The sequence below is a fragment of the Alosa sapidissima genome, chromosome 6 (genome assembly GCF_018492685.1).
Source record: "Alosa sapidissima isolate fAloSap1 chromosome 6, fAloSap1.pri, whole genome shotgun sequence".
Lineage (NCBI taxonomy): Eukaryota > Metazoa > Chordata > Actinopteri > Clupeiformes > Clupeidae > Alosa > Alosa sapidissima.
The window spans coordinates 24,437,881-24,457,393 of record NC_055962.1 but is presented as its reverse complement, the minus strand read 5'-3'; the positions used below and the strand labels follow the sequence as shown (position 1 = coordinate 24,457,393).

At 40.1% G+C, this 19,513-nt stretch overlaps 1 protein-coding gene across 1 annotated transcript; it reads left to right on the top strand.

The window, feature by feature from the left end:
- The first annotated feature begins 6,942 nt into the window (after nucleotides 1-6,942).
- znf512 (zinc finger protein 512) lies at nucleotides 6,943-19,499 on the top strand. The gene is made up of 16 exons (XM_042094242.1): nucleotides 6,943-6,966; nucleotides 7,982-8,082; nucleotides 8,313-8,365; nucleotides 8,639-8,694; nucleotides 9,413-9,627; nucleotides 11,834-11,929; nucleotides 12,399-12,503; nucleotides 12,961-13,085; nucleotides 13,908-13,994; nucleotides 14,089-14,187; nucleotides 16,847-17,014; nucleotides 17,424-17,636; nucleotides 17,900-18,001; nucleotides 18,125-18,187; nucleotides 18,453-18,551; nucleotides 18,806-19,499. The coding sequence occupies exons 2-16, from the start codon at nucleotides 7,995-7,997 to the stop codon at nucleotides 19,283-19,285; spliced, it is 2,049 nt and encodes a 682-aa protein (XP_041950176.1). The 5' UTR covers nucleotides 6,943-6,966; nucleotides 7,982-7,994; the 3' UTR covers nucleotides 19,286-19,499.
- The last annotated feature ends 14 nt before the right edge of the window (nucleotides 19,500-19,513 follow it).

The window sequence follows — 19,513 nt, the reverse complement described above, 5'->3', positions numbered from 1 at the left end:
ATGATGATTCAAAATCCAGCTCATGATGATACATTTACATAGAAGGCTAAATGATATTGACACACAACACATCCATGATTTATATATATAGTTTCATTAAGTGCAAACAAGGTAGGCCTATTCGGGATACATTCAGGATTCTAAACAGCAATCAGTAAGCCAAGAATCCAAAAACTCCAAGGCGCACTCTATTGAAAAAGTTAAAAAGCCTTTATTGTCATGGCTTGGTCAAGTTAACCTTTTAAAAAAGTCCAACGCGTTTCGGCTACATGCCTTCTTCCGGGAGTTAAGCGCTTAAGTTTGGCCATGCAATTTATTTTTATAAGAATATAATTTCACAAAGAGTTTTCTAGAGAACATGTCTGACATTGACTTCTGCACGAGTAGGGCAGAAAGCTCAGCATCACCTCCACCTGCAACATTCCATGTAGGTTCAGGATTTTCTTTTTTGCAAAACCTATTCATTGTTTTAGGGGATAAATTAACCATGCATAGGACACTGCCTAATGTAAGACACCAACCTTCAGTGGGTGGATCTTCCCCAAACTAATGAATGTCAATAAAACTATGGGTTCACACAATTGTAAGGCCTGTGTTCAAAATCATATGATCCCAAAAATGTCCCATCATGAGTGCACAGTCTTCAAAAAGGAAGCACTCCCTGGAAGACCTCATAAGGCTCAGTCAGTGATATTGTGTTTCGATAAAAGTAATCCTAGGGGGTCAACCCGACTTTCTTTTATTTGAGTAAGAATGTGTTTATAATCTTTTTTGTTCATCAACACATTTCTACAATATTATTTCAGTCAAATTTTCCATTGTCCTATATAGGAAACATGCTTTCGATAAAAGTGGAACATTTTGATTTGCCTAATGCGGGACACTAAAGTACATTTAGGCAGACAAAATGAGAGGCATGGTTAAGCAGAAGTTCTTTTTTTGGTCTTCCAGTCATTGAGCATTAGCGATACATTTTCTACATTTTGAAGATAGCAATGAATTTCAATAGTAGTTGACAGCACAGTCAAATGGTTCCTTAGCAAAAAAAAATACTTTTGGGATTGTATATTTAGTCTTATTGCTATCCTGAAAAAAAAGTCTATTTCCTGAATTAAGATGTACTATGTGTATCCTTTATTTTATTAGTCATATCTGCATTTTCTCTTTTTATAGGACACAAGTATGTGACTTCCTTTATCAGAATAACCTACAAGACCCTATGCAGTCTGGTTTCAAGAGTGGTCATTCTGTCTGTGACTGAAGCATTAAGAGTCCTCTGCTCAGTCATCAGTATTAATTCTGCATGATTTATCTGCAGCCTTTGATATTGTTAACCATGACATTCTCCTTTCTACACTAGCTGAACTGGGAATTTCTGTGAAAGCTCTTGACTGGTTTGAATCTTACCTTAAAGGGTGTTCTTTCAGCATGTCTTGGCAGGGACAGGTATCAAAGTTTCATGTCCTCACCACAGGTGTGCCTCAGGGATCAGTATTAGGGTCCCTGCTTTTCTGTATTTACACCACTTCCTTAAGTGAGACCATTTGCTCCCATGATTTGACTATCACTGCTATGCAGACGACACTCAACTTTACCTATCTTTCCCACCTGAGGACTCATATATTTCCCATTGGATTTCTGCATGCCTTAAGGATATTTCAGGCTGGATGACAGATCGGCACCTTCTGCTTAATCTCTCAAATACCAAGCTTTTGGTGTTTCTTGGTGTATTAATTGACAGTGATCTAAATTTCAACAGCCATGAAAGCGATAACTAAAGCAGCTGTTTACCACCTCAAAAATATTGGCAAACTTAGAGGGCTGATGTCAAAACATGATTTAGAAAAACTCATTAATGCATTTATCTCCAGCAGGGTTGACTACTGCAATGGACTTTTCACAGGCCTTAATTCCTAAAAAGATTATCAAACAGCTTCAGGTGATGCAAAATGCAGCAGCTAGGGTTCTCACAAAAACAAAAATAACTGACCACATTACTCCAACTCTTAAGTCCCTACACTGGCTTCCAGTGTCACAGAATTGACTTTAAACACTACTGCTTATTTATAAATCAGTAAATGAGAAGTTCCTAAATACCAACTACACATGCTTCAGCAGTACACCTTCTGGTCCTCCCAGGAGAAAAACCTGTTAGTAAAACTTAAAATTAAACATGAAGCAGGTTTTAGCTGCTATGCGGCTCATAGTAGGGGGGCCTATGTGTCTAATTTGGGGGCTTGTGGGATTTGCATGTTCATTTTTGGAGAGTATTATATCTTTGTTCTAAGGGTTCTTAAGAGTAAAAAAAAACATGTCTCCATTTTTTTGAAGGTTTTTAAGGACCCAAACCAAAGGTCAAATTCAGAAAAGGTCAAATTTGGTGTTTTGTCCATAAACCTCACATTGCCGGTATTATAGCATAGGGTTTGGTGCCAAAAAGCAAAGATATTCTACAAGGTAGTGTGTAAAAGTGGACCACATAAACAATACATTATAAAACATTTTTAGACTGATGATTGATCTCTTTAACAAGAAATTGTGCCTAAAATTCTTGAAATTGTCCGCTTAAAAAATAATACTTCAATATCAATACTATCAATTCATGCCTATTAGTGTGCTTGAGTGTAGGCCTAGCCTGCTCTGCCAGTTCTTGTCTACACCCATTCAGAGCACAAAGTGCAGAGATCTCTGTTAAATCAAGTTTAATATACTTTTACATAGCTAGTACTATACCAGCTGAAGTCTGTAAGGCCTTCCTTACAGTGTGAAGAAAAGAAAGGGTAAAAGGATCAGATAGACAAACAGACAGGTGAGTGTGTGTGTGTGTGTGTGAGAGAGAAAGAGAAAGAGAGACACTACCAGTGACAGTTGGCTGTTGATAGCTGGCAGTTATAGAATTTAGAATATTGAATAACCTGAAGCACATAGTGCTCTGTTCTTCATGGTTTGTGATATTAGTGAGCTTCTAGCCTTCTACATCTGAGCAAGCACATTTTCATAGTTCATGGTGGCACAGTCTAGTTAGGTTATATTATGAGGTGTGTCTTTCTGTTAGTCAGGTGATGGCACACATATTCTAAAAGAAACATATTTTGGGCTATGTATCCAGTGGCAGATATGTGTGGACTGGTGAATGACCCATCACTAGAGACATATGCCAAATTTCTTGTTTTGTCCATGAGAGAGTATGGAGATAGTGATCACAGATCAGCCAACGATTACATTGTTACAGTGCAGTTATTTTACAACAGAACAAAGCAGTTTGGCACAGGAACTGCTACAAATCCACCTGTAACAGTGAGCATCTGCAGCATGCTAAGATTCGTTACTAGAAATCATGTGAAGCAGGCAGGACTCAGTGTCTTCAGAAAAGATGTGGTAGATCATCTTCTGAACCTGCAGTAACACCTGCAACTGCATCAAGTCCATCTAGAGTGACTTTGTACACTTGTTCAGCAGCAGCTGCTGCCAGCATAGATAAGTGCTTGGTTGCCTGCATTGAAGAAGCTCTTTTGTCTGCTTCTTTTTTTTTCCTTTTATTGAACGTGTTTAGAGAGAAATGTAATTTAAAAACTGCTGTTATTTTCCCTCTGCAAGTATTTAGTTTGAATGGTATCTTCAGTTGTAAGGGGCTGACCCTAATAACTTCATACAATGAAAAATAATTATAAAAAAAAAGAAGCAGACAAAAGAGCGTCTTCATGAGGTGTCCTCTTTCAATGCAGGCAACCAACCAAGAGATATAAGTAATATTTTGAAGTCAATGACTTTTAACAGGTAGCCAGTGTAAAGATGCTAGGATGGGGGAAATATGCTCATATTTTTTGTGTGTGAGCAGCTCCATTTTGTATAAGTTGTAAGCTCTTTAGACAGGTATTATTACAGCCAGCGTAATAGCATTGCAATAGTCTATCCTTGAGGTGACAAAAGCATGGATTAATTTCTCGGCATCTGGTAAGGATAAGGACTTCCTTATCTTTGAAATGTTCCTTAAATGGTCAAATTAAGTTTTGGTGATCTGTTTTATGTGATTATTTAGTGCTAGGTCCTGGTCAATTATAACTCCTAGGTTTTTAACAATTGTGTATGAGGTCAGTGGAAGATCACTATATGCAGCCTGTGATGTGGATAGGATATCCCTCATCTTTTTAGAACCTAAAACCATGACTTCTGCTTTATCTGAGTTCAAAAACAGAAAATTATTCGTCATACATGTCTTTATATCTCTTATACATGTGTCAAGTTTGGCTAACGGGGTTAATTCATCAGGTTTTATGGAGAGGTATAGTTATGTATCTGCTAAACAACAGGAGCCCCAGTACTGAGCCTTGAGGCACTCCATATTTTACCATAATTTGGGTAGATGGTTTATTATGGACCTGTACAATGTCATGGTCTATGGTGTCAAAAGCAGCGCTGAGGTCCAGGAGGACCAGTATTGATACAAGGCTAGGTTTTTTGAGGGAGGGCTTAATAACAGATGTCTTAAACGACTGCGGTACATGCCCTGATAGCATTGAATTATTTATAATCTAGAGGAAAACATTATCCAGGAAGGGGAGAGCAGTCTTAAGAAGGTAAGTAGGAATATGGTTTAGTAGACTAGTTGCAGATTTTGATGAGGAAATTGTGGAGGTGAGATCTAATATGTTGTGCATATGTAAATTAATTAAATGTTGTTCAAGGTCTCATTTGTGATTCTGTTGTTTTTGCTATCTTTCAGCAATGGAGTATGTGTATTTGGTGAAACTGATTGGTTATTGGATCTTACCTCTAATTGTTTGACATACAATCATAATACTGACATACAATCATACTGTTGAAAATAACTGTTTTGTGAACTTTATTCATCATAGCCAGTGATTTAGGCGACATGTATGGTGTTAATTATAGTGAAATATACAATAAAAAAAAAATAGGGTTGAAACAGGTAAAAAAAATGGAGACATAATTTTTCTCCATGTTCAATGACCTCTAAAGACAGTCCAACCACTATCCAAAAATTAACATTTCAAACCCACAGAAACCACATAGGCCCCCTGACTATCAGCTCTGGAACCAACTTTTGGATGACATCCAAAGCCAGTTGAATCTAAACAGTATATCTAGACTTAAGACCAAACTGTTCTCAGATGCTTTAACTGCATTGAGTTACAAATTCAGAATCTGCCCGGGAAATTATTTTATCTTTTACTCTTTTTTTATTATGAGTTAGCTTTTAAACTATTCTTTGACTATTACCCTATGTTTTTATTTGATATTACTGTTTGCTTTTGATAATGTAAAGCACATTGAATGACGTCTGTGTATGAAATGCGCTACATAAATAAACTTGACTTGACTATTTGGAGATGAGTGTCCAAGCAACTTTGTATGGGTATGTTCAATGTGTGTGGTGGTGCGCGATCGTCATTCTTGTTTGCTCAGAGAGTTGTAGATTGGATTCATCTGTCAATACAGTTAGGTCTACTTACAGAATTGGATAATTATATAAAAAAGATAAGGCAGACATAGGCAGAGCATTTCTTAATTTCATCCATTGTTGTGTGCCATAATGATAGTGCTCAGGGAGTCATACAGAGTGAATAGCCTATTCTCTATCCTTCTTCACATTGGTAAGACTAGGCTTTAACCAACACAAAACAAACATAATAGTGTAGGAAGACACTACACTAACTTTCTAATATTTTCTAGCCTAGCCTAGTCCTACTCATTAATGTTGAGTGGAATGCTTTTCGATTCCTGGTATCATATTTTGAAGATTCTGCTATATTAAACATAGACTAGCGTAATTGCTATTTAGAATTACAAATTTAACTAGAAATGCAATTCCAAGGAATTACCAGTGCATGAAAATGCAAAAGTTGTGATGTAAAATATCATGTACAGTTAAAATAGATAATACAGAGATGGTTACTACGGTGATGCTAGGATAGACATAGTGGTTGCAAAGCTTAATAAAAGTTGATAGTTTAAAAGTAGACCGTTGAATGTAGATAGTTTAAAAGTTGTTGATAGACAGCTAGATTAATAGATAGATGGTTTAAAGGATAATTCCGGTGTGATTTTGACCTAAAGTGTGTTGAAACATGATACCCAGTGTGAACGTATGTTTCATAGCTCACCTCGGCTTGTCCCCTGCACTCAGAAATCTGGTGCTAGTTAGCCAATGCTACCAACACAGTGTTTCGTTGTGGTGCCTCGGGCATCAGCCTAGCCATAATAAATCACTGTTTTACACCATTTACGAGGCTCAAAGTAGCTCCATACTTCATTAGTAGACTTCCGAAGGCCTTGACATTTAAAACGAGACATAGAGAACTTTGAAAAAGCACTGGTAGTTTATTTACAAGACGATTTATACAGACAGTACCTTAAGGAATTTTACCGTTTGACGCCATCTTGAAATTAGTCACGATAAGTCGAACGACGAGTACGAACAAACAGGTATGATAAGGGATCAGATTAAAAAAATAATTCCGTAAAAATGAATGGATTCCAGTTGCTGCTACTGGAAGCAACTGAATCCATGGATTTCCACTGAATTATTTTATGTTGCTATTATAATTATAGTTTAGTGATAGTTTAAAAGTAGTTTAATGGGTTAAATTGTTTAACAGTGGATTATTGTAGTGAGGATTGTTTTGAAACAGTTTTGGGCAGAGGAAACAGTTGAATAGGATGTGTAGTCTTAATTGACCCAGATTGTATGCTTAAAGCCTGAGGCTGGTGGCCTGAACACTGGCATAGGATTCTGATTGCTTAATGGCCGTATTATGATGTCACAATCGGCAATGTTAAGTCTATGGGGATTTTTAAAAAGTGTTTCTTTAATAGTGTAAAAAGTATAAACGTTTCAAAGTTAAAAAGACATAGCAGCTTGGTCCGTTTGAAGACCTACGTTACAAAGTTTGAATGAAGTTTCTAAGTTAAACTGTTCAAGAGAAATTGCGTACGGAAAAAGTGGTAAGCGGAATAATAATAAGAAGAAGTTGTTGCCTAGGAAGAACAGTACAGTGCATTTTCATGCACTGTAAATATATCCCAAATGAGCTGCAAACGCATAGGCTATTCAGGACTCCAAGCATAAGCTAGACTACAGCTGTTTCAAATTGATCTCATTTTCGATGATCCTAGTGAACTCGCCCTGAAGGAGGAGACTGCGTTCCTAGGCCATACGTACCGCCCACCGCTACAACAGTGTTGCTCGGGGAGCCAAAGGAACGTGCATCTCATTTGTTGCCACGGAAAAAGAGGGCGTTCCCATCATGAAGTAATCGAGCAAAGGGGCTGGTAATGGTTTCTTCTGAATTTGGCCAGCGATGGTGAAAGGAAGTCAATTTCAGCAACATCGATCAATTGTTGTATTTATAATATACTCTCGGGTGTCATGCAAGTAGCAGTATGCGCTACCAGGGAGAAAATGTGCGATAGCACAAAAAGACGACAGGAACCGTAGCCACTTAAGGGGTGTGAGGTAGGGTAGACATGTCACATTGTGGCTAACCTAGCTCTGCATTTTCCAAAAAAAATGCATCGGTTTGCACGTGTTTCTTTTCGGGTTGTATGCAGTGGGACATAACAAGCTTGTGCTGCATCACATAGCGAACCAAATGTGTTATATTTCCAAGGGAGTGTAAGCTAATGGTCAGTATGTGAACCCCAATGTCGCTATCCCATGGAAAAGGCTACTCGGTCGGCGGACAATGATGGTGGCTGAGCTTTCTACACCGTGATCGTCGTTCTGCAACGGAATAAAATAGTTCAGATTGTGAAGTCCTGGGTTGTTTGATTACTGCATCTTTAGAAGTCAAGGGTAGACAACCTGACATTATCTATTGTGCAGTGGCCTGTATTTCAAACAGAACAATGCAGACACTGCTAAATGTGTAATTGTTACTTGTTGGATTGCTTTGATGCTTTGCAATGACATTTGAATCCAAAAATAGAGCTATTCTCTGACCTTTACTGTCTTGTTTAGGTCCAAAGAGAACATGGATCACATACACAACAACATGTCTGTCACGTATGTGACCACAAAAAAGAAGATCCCCAGGCCACAATTAAAGCCCAATGCACAAGGTAATCTTGTGCAGTTGTCACTGCTTATGAATGTTCTTTTCTTTTCTGTTTTTAACTAATCAGCAACTGTCAACTAGGCCTTTTTTTTCTTTTGTTTTTCTAAAGGAATTTAAAGATGTTAATGACATTGACATTTATGTGTTGATATATTGCTTGGCAACATGCATTACAAATATAAAATATGATCTACAATGTTGCTTAAAATGGACCTGTCGTTAATTTCACCATAGTTCCCAAGACATTGGACAGGGACTTCGAATCAGGGGGGATTGGACCATCCAAGGTAAATGACCACTTTACTGAAGACTTAGAGAGCAGAAATACCCAAGGGTCCCCAAAATGATCATTTAAACAAATACATTGACCCTCTGAGCTGACTGCAGGCATTGCTGTTATATCACTGCAAATCATAACTTACCTGCCTCCCATTATTATCTTCTAATTGCAAGACAATCATTAAGACAACATGACATTAACCACAGACTTCTTGATGTTCAAAGAGAAACCCAACCCTTCTAGAACATAATATTATTTACTGCAATCTCTGTTTTTTTAGATTGAGGCATGTTCTCAGAAGACTCAAAACATAAAGAGGACATACGCAAGAAAAAAGTGAGTGCATATATTTTAACCACTATCCCTTGGCCCAATGTCACTACTTTTATAGTGTTTTATTTATATAACAACTTTAAAGTCATGTTTATTGTAAACTAACTTGCAATAGGGAGAATAGAGCCCCTTCCCAGATATAAAAATGCAAGAAAAATGCATGAATCAATCAAACGTCATTAATCAATGACAAATGGTGGTTAATAAGATAATGAAACCAGACATATAATGATGGGTAGACTGTAAAGACAATATATAGCCTATTGACAAACACCAGAAGAAATCTAGACTATTTAGGGGCAAGTGGCTGGTTGCGTGTCAAGGCTCAATCTTTGAAATTGAAGTAAATTCGGATTGGCCCATGGATCTGCTAATTTTTCCAATCCCCGATCCAGCTATTTTGTCAATATCGGGGTCGATATCCGATCCAAATATCGGATCGGTGCACCCCCATTTACAACAGTTGTGTAAAATACAAATACTCTGCAGCTATAGAGGGAGCCCAGTAACAAATAAAAGCCAAAACTGCATCGTATTGCTTTAATAATAGACGTGTAATAAGGTAGTATATTCTACCAAATATAAGCAAACAACAATGCTTAGAGTTTTGCATTGCCTAATAGTGAGTAATTGAATTTAGCATGCTCTTTTTTTGCTCTAGACAACCAGCTATAAGATAATGACTGGTCCATATCCCTATGTGCTATGGTGTCTCCCACAGGTACCATGACCTGCAGCCTGTCTTCATGAGTCCTCCAGGGGATCCGACGAGTGAGTCGGCGGCGTCCTGCTCGGTCATCGCCTCCAGCCTTATCAATGGGGCAGAGGAGCCCCATATGAGCCACCTGGGGCACCTAGGCCACATGGGGCACATGGCCTACCGGATGCAGGCCAGAGAGCCGTGCTGCCACGTCATGGATGGCTTGAGGGCGACTGGTAAGGTGCTGCACATACACAGCCTCTGAACCTACAGTAGGAATCCGTACCTATTAGGGTTTTGCACGGCGTGTCATCAGATCTGGACGTCGCCATATTGGAGATACTCGCCTCATTAGAAAGCATTAGGCACTGAAGTAAATCCCTAACATCATCAAGGAAAATGGTTAATTATTGCCGTGTTTTAGGTTGTACCAATAGGTCAGACTGAGAAAAAACATTTGGTGTAGGTATCGACTTCCAAAAGTTATTAAAAAACCAGGGAGAAAGGAGAATAATGCCAGAAGTCAAGAAGAATCAGAAGAAGGGGGCGCTTGTGGTTGAATTTGGTACTTCGTCTCCCTCACCCAACTCATATGGATCTGCGCTGCCAATAAACTGTAATTTCTCGAAATATCGCGCCTTTTCTTGTGGTTCAAGTCCTGCCCTATATGCCTTTGCATCTTAAACGCATTTTGATGAGCTTTTCTGTTGTTTAGACACGGCTACAATCACGTAAGATATCCAAAGTGCATAATACTCCATTGTACTTCATTCACGGAGTATCGCCAATATGGCCGCGCATGCTGGGTTACCATGGCTACCGGCCAGAATGTGACGTCCGTGCAAACCCCTAATCTGATCTGAGTGTGGATTCAGGGACTGTTGAGAGGTTGTATTGGCTACCTTATTGACATTGTATTACGTGACGGCTTATGACTAAACATGCAATTAAGTGTTGCATGTTTCAGGGAGCAGCATGATGAATTGTAGTTTATTTTAAAAATATGGACCAATGTGAATACTTGGTGTATAGAGGGTCCAATAGTATGTACCTGTAGTAATACCCCCTTAGAGCACCTTACCATACCTTACTATGCACAGAGAATCACAGGCTCAGTCCCTGCCTCAGTCATTGCAAGCGCCTCTGATTTATTAATCACCACTATGTGGATACTGTTTTTAGAATTGATTTAGATTAAGTGTTAGTATAATTTGTATTTTTGTAATTTGTATTTTAGTATATTTTTATATATTGTATTAAGTGTTTAATTGTATTAAGTATAATTTGTATTTTAGTATATTTAGCATATTCTTTATCTTCTACTGTCCTTACTGCTTAGTTGTGTTTTTATATTATATACTTATTAATTACTCTTATATATTAATTATATATTAATTACTCTTTCTGCTGTTAAAGAATGTGTTTGTGTTGTATGTATGCTGCTGCTGAGACCTTGAATTTCCCCTGGGGATCAATAAAGTATCTATCTATCTATCTATCTATCTATCTATCTATCTATCTATCTATACTATGTATTATCACCCAGAGAGAAGAAATGCTGTTTTCTGATTGGCTGGTTGGGTGGCTATTTATTCTGAATAATGGGATCTGGTAAAAAAAAAAAAGTTTAATCACCGTTCTGTATAAATATTTATGCATGGTTACTACTGTATAACAACCATAGTAGGACGACGGTTGAGCCTGGAAGCAGGCTTCACAATGGAATCAACTGTAAACAAGCTAACTGTCCATGCTATCGCTGAAAGTTGTGCAACAAACTGAACAAGTCTGTTTTTTTTTATTTTTAAATGGAACCGCTTGTTTCCTTTGCGTGCTAGGCTATAAAGGCATGACTATTGCCTATAGGGGCAACTGGGTGATAAGCGGGATAACAGCCTTCGAGGTGTCCTGTTATACGGATGTAATGGACTTGGGTAGAGGAAACCTGCTGTGCGTTGGGGAGTTCTTTGCATCTCGCCCTCGTCCATTAATTCCATATAACAGGACACCTCGATGGCCGTTATCCCTTACATAGTTGGTAAGTGTTATATAGCACATATTTTATGCACAAGTCATAACAAGCAATCAAAAAAATTAGTTTGTTGGTTAAATTTAACCAGCTGAAATGTCCATGGGCAATGATGGTGACTCATAAATTCAAGCACAAATTGACACAACAAAACTTTTTTTAAGCTGAGTACAGAGTAAAGGTGTGGAACAGTTTATCGGTAATGTAACTGACTCAAGTGGAGTTTTGAATAGTCCGGTCAGCTTAGTGAAAACAAGACAGAGGAAGTAGCTTTTGATATAAACTATTGCAATATCTAAACAAATTACACACCACACTCTTTCTTCTAAATATTAACATGAGGATATGTTCAAGATTAACTGTGTGTACTAGTAATCATTTTTCACGGTCTTGAAATACATCTCTGACTGCAGGTTCTCGTGTAGGTGGTGGCATGAAGAGGAAGCAACCCGTAGAGGAGCCGTGCCGGTCCCCAGTCACAAGCCTCCCAGGTGTTATACGAGAGTCAGGTATTGCTGTTATAGGCCACGACGCAGCATCAATACATTATAACAAATAAAAGAGGATGGGTGATCTATGATATGTACATAATATATATGTGATATGTGGTATATATATGTGATATACACTACTCACAAAAAGTCAGAGATATTCGGCTTTCGGGTGAAATTTCAGGATGAACCTAAAATCCACTATAACCTTTAACTTGAACTTAGGTGAACTTAATGTGACCTTCTCTAAACCTTTGAAAGTGCAAATCCAACAGTTCAATTCAACATTAAATTTCGCACCGTATGCCGGCGACCTGGGTTCGATTCCCGCCCCGTGGTCCTTTCCGGATCCCACCCCGACTCTCTCACTTCCTGTCGTTCTCCACTGTCCTATCTGATTAAAGGCATAAAAAGCCCAAAGTGCTCTTGATCCTTCTTTTCAGTTACTCCATAAGTAATGTGTGATGTTCTTTATTGCTTTTTACAGTTCTTGTGGTGGAGCGTACAGACAGCAGTCATCTGATGCTGCCATCTGAGGAGCCAAAGCCGAAAATCTTCACCACAAAGAAGGAACCGCCGACTTATCCACCAGGTGCACCAGCAATGCTCAGCCAAAATGTCTCTCAAATGCTGAACCAAAATATAAATATATAAGTTAAACACCCCATTTCTCACAAATTGAAGGAAAAGATTATTCTCTATGCACACATAAGGCTTTCTTTTCTCTAACTGTATGGAAATTTGCTCAAATCCATATTAGTGGGATCTTCACCTTTGCCAAGATAATCCGTCTACCTGACAGGTGTGACATTATCAAAAGGTGCTGATTAAAAGGCCTGATTATTGCACAGATGTGCCTTGGGCTGGTCATAGTAAAAGGGCACTCTAAAATGTGCAGATGTGTCACTCAACATAATGCCACAGATGTTGCAAGTTTGGGAGAGTGGGCAATTGGCATGCTTACAGCAAATTTCTTTGTATCTCAAAGTGCCTTTCAGGCACCGTAGATGTGAAATCCTGGCTTTTGAACTGTATGTATCATGGTATAGGGAGTCAGGAAGAGAGGTGGCAGTTGCAGATCTTGGGGAAGGGAAGAGTCACGTGTCCCAAGTGCAAATCGGTTGGAAGGAAGACAGTCGAGGGTCTAAAGAAGCACATGGAATCGTGCAATATGGTAGGCACTGCAAGCACGACTTACACCGTGAGCACATTACTGATAATGTATTCATTCATGGTTTATTCATGGACAGAAATAGTGTTCTGGTCTGGGGTCAATACAAGGATTGGGTAGATTGGCTTGCAAAAGTTATTTTAATGTTCCCATTTCTTTCATAATGCCATTAGTTGCTAGCCTGGAAGCTAGCCCGAATGTAACCCCCGCCCACAAAATTTGAGGTCAGTAAATTTGGTCTGGTTTCATTGACAAGCCTCTTCGAAAACTTGACAACTGTGCGGACCAATCAAATAGTCGGGGCAGGCTTTATATGATGATGGATAGATGAGCAACTATAGATATGTAAGCAACAGTGCCTAGTCATTCATGCTTCGGATTCATGCTGAGCATGCTTCGGTTGATCTTGTTTAGTCTACAACACAACGATTGTCGCTGGAGAAGTGTGCAGAGGCATTTTTTGTGTGCAGAGGCATTTTTCCCCCTGTATTGGTTAAAAAAAACCCTATAATCATGTCCCATTGGGGTGCAGTATCAGACTCAATTTCTGAATAGAATTGAGTATGGCTACGTCAGGCTAATTAGTTGCAATATGACACTGTAAATATATTAGTTTAGTTTACACAGTTAACTGATCATTAGTTGGAACTAACAACAATCAACTTAATTCAAGGTGACCTTTTAGTAAGGCGAATTCCATATTTTTCCATCACACGTACTCACAAAATATTTCAACTTGTATTGCAAAGCAGCCCACACTCCACCATACACCCACTCTGGTATAATACATTTCATTGCTGCTCACCTAAGACTGTGCCCCCACAGCACCCCTTTACATGTCCGCACTGTGGAAAACAGCTGAAATCCTCAACGGGGATGAAGTACCACCTCATGGCTGACCACAACAACCTGGTAGGGCCTCCGCTCTGTGGGCCATTTCACATGTGTTTTGGATTATATACTCTTGTGCTCATTGTACTCATTTCGTCTGTCCGGTTCTTCTCAGCCTTTGCTGCAGGAAAGCAGTGGGATGGACGACCAGGCGCTAAAAGAGAAGCTCAGGAAGATTCTGAAAAGAATGGGCAAACTGAAATGCTCCAAAGAGGTACGCTTTGTGACCTCAATTGACAGACCTGGAGTAGTCATTTTTAGAATTGTGAAGTTTTAGTAATTGGGGATGTTGTTTTATTGTTATTGTTATTTGTGTTCTTTCCATTTACTGTATGCATATCCCCTCCCTCCCTCCCTCCCTCCCTCCCTCCCACAGCCTGGATTGTGGCCGTACTTAATACTGATGGTCATTTTGATACCACAGATGAAATGGAGACCCAGTCAAACCAATAGTAGGAAAAAGAGAAAAGAGTCTTATTTACATCAAGGGAGAGACAGCATGACAAGGAAATAGTTAGGGTTTAAGTATCCTTCCAGGCTGACGGGAGATGGTGTTGGTCATCCCATCTCATGTGGACTACACTGAATCAGACTCTGATTAGTGGCAACCTGGCAATCCGTAGCAGATAGCTACTGACGCAGCCATGGAGAACAGTGAAACACTGCAAAGTCATAATATTCCCGCTTATCTAAATACATAGTCACACACAGATATACACAGGGACAGTACAGATACCATACAGTCATTACATAGAATCTTACTTTTAGTGTCAAAGTGACCCACTGATGAGAAATGCAGAACATTAAACCTCATATTGGAATATTGGACATAATGTTCTATTCCACTTTCTCTCTCAATACTTAATACTTTTTATATACCCTATTACTTCAACCTATTCTTGCACTGATATAGTTTTTATATAACTTGTCTACATTATTCTCTTATGTCCATATTAATTTTATGCTGGTCTCTAGACTTTATTCTTGTACAGTTGCACTGTTGGACTTATTTGCACCATCACCATGACACACACTCTCATAGAGCACCTTACCATGCATACAGAACTACAGGCTCAGTCCCTGCCCTATCACTGCAAGCGCCTCATGCTTGATCATCCTTAAGAACACTATGTCTCTCTGACACTGTGATCAGCAGCACCGGAGCGCCACAGGGAACTGTGCTCTCTCCAGTCCTGTTCACCCTGTACACATCTGACTTCTGCTACAACACCGAGTCATGCCACATGCAGAAGTTTTCTGATGATACTGCAATTGTGGGGTGTATCAGGAACGGGCAGGAGGAGGAGTACAGGAGCCTGGTGGAGGACTGTGCAATGGTGCAAACTCAATCATCTTCAACTCAACACTTCAAAGACCAAGGAGATGGTGGTGGATTTCCGCAGGTCTAAGCCCACTCTGCTACCAGTCCACATTGATGGGGTCAATGTGGAGGTGGTAAGCACCTTCAAGTATCTGGGTCTCCACCTGGACAATAAACTGGACTGGTCAGCCAACACTGATGCACTCTACAAGAAAGAGCAGAGCAGGCTGTACTTTCTTAGGAGGCTGCGGTCCTTCAATGTGTGCAGCAAACTCCTCAGGATGTTCTACCAGTCTGTTGTTGCCAGCGTCCTCTTCTATGCAGTAGTATGCTGGGGAGGAAGCACAAGGAAGAAGGATGCGGGGCAAATTGACAGGCTGGTAAGGAAAGCTGGCTCTGTAGTGGGAGCTGAACTGGAGTGCATCACTTCACTATCTGACAAAAGGACCCTGAACAAACTGATCAACATCTTGGACAATGAGTGTCACCCATTCCACAGCACTATTGTTAAGCAGAAGAGCCTGATCAGCTGGAGACTTCGCTCACTGCCTTGCACAACAGACAGACTGATAAAGTAATTTGTCCCCAGGGCCATTGAACTGTTCAATGCTTCACTTAAGGGAAGAGGAGAGATAGACTTCTCTGCATAGTCTGTCTGCCTCTTCACCCCCTCCATGTTTGGATACTGTCTGTCCACTAGCCACTTTTTACCACTAGCCACTTTTACCACTGTCTTTCTGCCTCACTGTTTGCGTGCTATATTAGCACATTAGCACATATGCATAACCCCTCCCTCCATGCCACAGCCGAACTGTGGCCACACATACCTTTTCTTAAAATAGTTAAATATATAGACTTTATTTCTACACTGTTGGACTTACTCATTTGCACTATCACCATGACCACTATCACCATTGCACTATCACCATGACACTCATTCACACAGAGCACCTTACCTTACCTTACTATGCACAGAGAATCACAGGCTCAGTCATTGCAAGCGCCTCTGATTGATTAATCACCACTATGTGGATACTGTTTTTAGAATTGATTTAGATTAAGTGTTAGTATAATTTGTATTTTAGTATATTTAGTATATTCTTTATCTTCTACTGTCCTTATTGCTTAGTTGTGTTTTTATATTATATACTTTAATTACTTTTTCTGCTGTTAAAGAATGTGTATGTGTTGTCTGTATGCTGCTGAGACTTTGAATTTCCCTTGGGGATCAATAAAGTATCTATCTATCTATCTATCTATCTATCTATCTATCTATCTATCTATCTATGTGGATATTTTATTTAGTTTTATTTAATATATTTAGTATTTTAGTATTTTTAGCATCTTGTACTGTCTCTATTTTGCAGTGGAGTTTTTTATATTTATATACTTATATTACTTTTTCTGCTGTAAGTGCATGTTGTGTGTGATGTCTGTATGGTACTGAGACCTTGAATTTCCCCTTGGGGATCAATAAAGTATCTGTCTGTCTGTCTGTCTGTCTGTTGTTGTTTCCTACTTCATGCTTTCTATTTTTTCATACTGTTTTCAGGGATGCAGTGGCAGCTTCACCAGCATCATGGGCTACCTGTATCACACCAAGAAGTGCGGCAAGGAGGAGTCTGAGCTGGAGAAACTGCTGCTGAACTGCCAGCACTGTGGGAAGCCGTACCGCTCGAGGGCAGGCCTGGAGTATCACCTGAAATCTGAACATGCCCCAGTGAGTTTTTCCCCTGTATGTTGCTGGAACCATACACAAGTTACATGTATGAAAGTAAACAAGTTACATGTATGAAAGTAAACAGCTCCTTAAATAGTTCCAGGAATTGATATTGTGAGAAAAAAGAGAAACAAATTATAATGCATTTTAGTATGCAATTTTAAAGAATAAACTCTAATACTCTACTGTAGTCTTGTATTGAGTATACTGTATAGTAGGTGTTCTGGTCTAGTATCCTAGGTTTGCCATTTTAAAAAAGGCTGGAAAATTATTGCAATTTGTGTCATTTTGCTTGTTTGAATACCACTGAATCTGGTGCAGTTGTATCCCTCTTTAACCACAACCAAGAAATTCTGTTGACAGTGACACATTTTGACACATGCAAGAATGATTCTTTTTACACCTACCGGTCGTGACCTGTCCACAGACGCCCCAGAAGGCGGACGAGGATGAGTCGAAGGCCCAGCAGGAGCCCAGTCCAGAGAGGACGCCCAGCGGCCGTGTGAAGCGCATGTCTGCCCAGGTGGCCGTCTACCACCTGCAGGAGATAGCCAATGACGAGCTCAGTAAGGAGTGGCCCAAGAGGAAGGTGCAGCGGGACCTGGTCCCAGACGATAAGAAGGTACCGCTCAATCCATGAATTGACTTACGGCCTATGCAGACTACACGATTTCAGCCCAATTTAGCTACGATTTTGTCGCAGCCAACAAATTTCCAGTGTTGTGCCCAAATATAAAAACTGCCAGTTTTCTTAGGCATTAACAGTGCTCCCCTCAAGTCTGCCTACTGGCACATTAGAAACAATGCTGTAAAGGGAGAGTGCTTTCAAAATGTTATGTGCTTTTCGGCTTGTTTGAGTAAATATTTCACTGTTTCACTTGACAGCTCAAATATGCTCGTCCTGGATTGCCAGCTTTCAGTCAGGAGGTTCTGCGCAAGTGGAAGAATGAAGTCAAACTGCAAAGAAAAGTGCAGTGCCCAAACCAGGTCAGAGCTGTCAGATGAACTATTTTAATGATTACTAAACTCAATGACTAAATTCAGTGAGTGCCATATATATGGATCATGTAAATATGTTAACCATAGTAGTTTTCCTTTTCTTTTCCAAAGGGCTGTGGTGCAGTTTACACCAGTGTGTCTGGGTTGAAAGCCCACCTGGGTCTCTGTACAATGGTGAAGAATTCTTTTTTTTTTTTTTTTTACCTTTCTCTTGCTTTTAATATATGCTATTAGAAGTTGTAGTTTATATTTGACAGCTCTACAACTGTGGCCAAACCCAATTAAATTGTTTTGAAATATTTTCCATTTCAAGAAAACTATTGTGTACGATACAATTCTGTAGAACAGAATATCCTAATCTAAAACCCACTGTTTTATAAGTATATAATGGCAGGCCAAGACTTCTCATCCAGATCTCTTTATTATTTTATTTGCATAGGGAGAGTTTGAAGCTGGCAAATACAAATGCCTGATATGCCGTAAAGAGTTCAACTCTGAGAGTGGGGTGAAGTATCACATCAACTCTGTCCACTCTCAGGTAAGTAATGTTCTTCATCAGCAGTATAATAAATGGAGCACATGGAATGACACAATGTCTCAATTATGCATCAACTTGTCTGTGCATCCACATCCTATGATAACCCAACCATATTGTGTACTGGTAGTGGTTGCACAATAGTGTTATATCTACTGGATTATGAACATTGTGTCAGTAGTTTTCTTACTGAGGGGATAGTTCAAAGTGTCTGAAATTGTCATTACTGTTGGCTCCCCTGTACGTTACACCACCAGGAGTGGTTTGTGGTGAGCAAAAAAGCCTCCAAGAACTTTGAGAAGCTGCTGAAGACGAAGCCCAGGGTGGTCGTGCCGGAGCCGACTATCGAGCAGAACCCGGGCCTCCGCTTCACGCCGGGCCTCAACACCTGGCAGGAGATGGGTCCACCGGTCGCGGCCGCCCCCTCCACCGTCATCATGGCCAACCCTGGGGCCGCGGAGGCCGAGGGCAAGAGGAAGGAGCAGGGCGAGAAGGACGAGGAGAAGGAAAGGGAGCGGGCTCGGGAGCAGGGGGGTCGGGAGAAGGACTGCTACGACTTTGACGGCAGCAACAGCAGCAGCAGCAGCGGCGGCAGCTCTAGCAGCGAGTCGGAGGCTGAGGACGTGGCCATGCAGACGGGGCAGGACACGTGGGCCCTGAAGAGGCCGCCTGTCACCGACGCCCACCACACCGTCCCTCCCCCACTTCCTGCCAAGCAGACCAGGGGTAACCCCTAACTGGCACTCCTGCCCTCCGTCTGTTTGTGGTCCAACCCAGCATCATTGGGTTCTCAGACGTTGTCCTTTCATGTGAATCATGAGTGCAACTTTAATGTACTACAAGTAGTACAGCAACAGTCAGTTTTAACCAACCAAGAGTAACTGTGTTTACTTTTGACACATTGACATCCGTGTGCCGGTGTTTTTTTTTTTTTTTGTCTGTTGACTTCAATACAGAACATCGAA

Bases quoted from the DNA above. Each gene is read 5' to 3' on its own strand.
- znf512 (XM_042094242.1), top strand. From the start codon at position 7,995: ATGGATCACATACACAACAACATGTCTGTCACGTATGTGACCACAAAA. The intron at 12,504-12,960 runs GTGCACCAGCAA...ATCATGGTATAG, and splicing joins ACCGCCGACTTATCCACCAG to GGAGTCAGGAAGAGAGGTGG. The intron at 17,637-17,899 runs GTACCGCTCAAT...TTCACTTGACAG, and splicing joins TGGTCCCAGACGATAAGAAG to CTCAAATATGCTCGTCCTGG.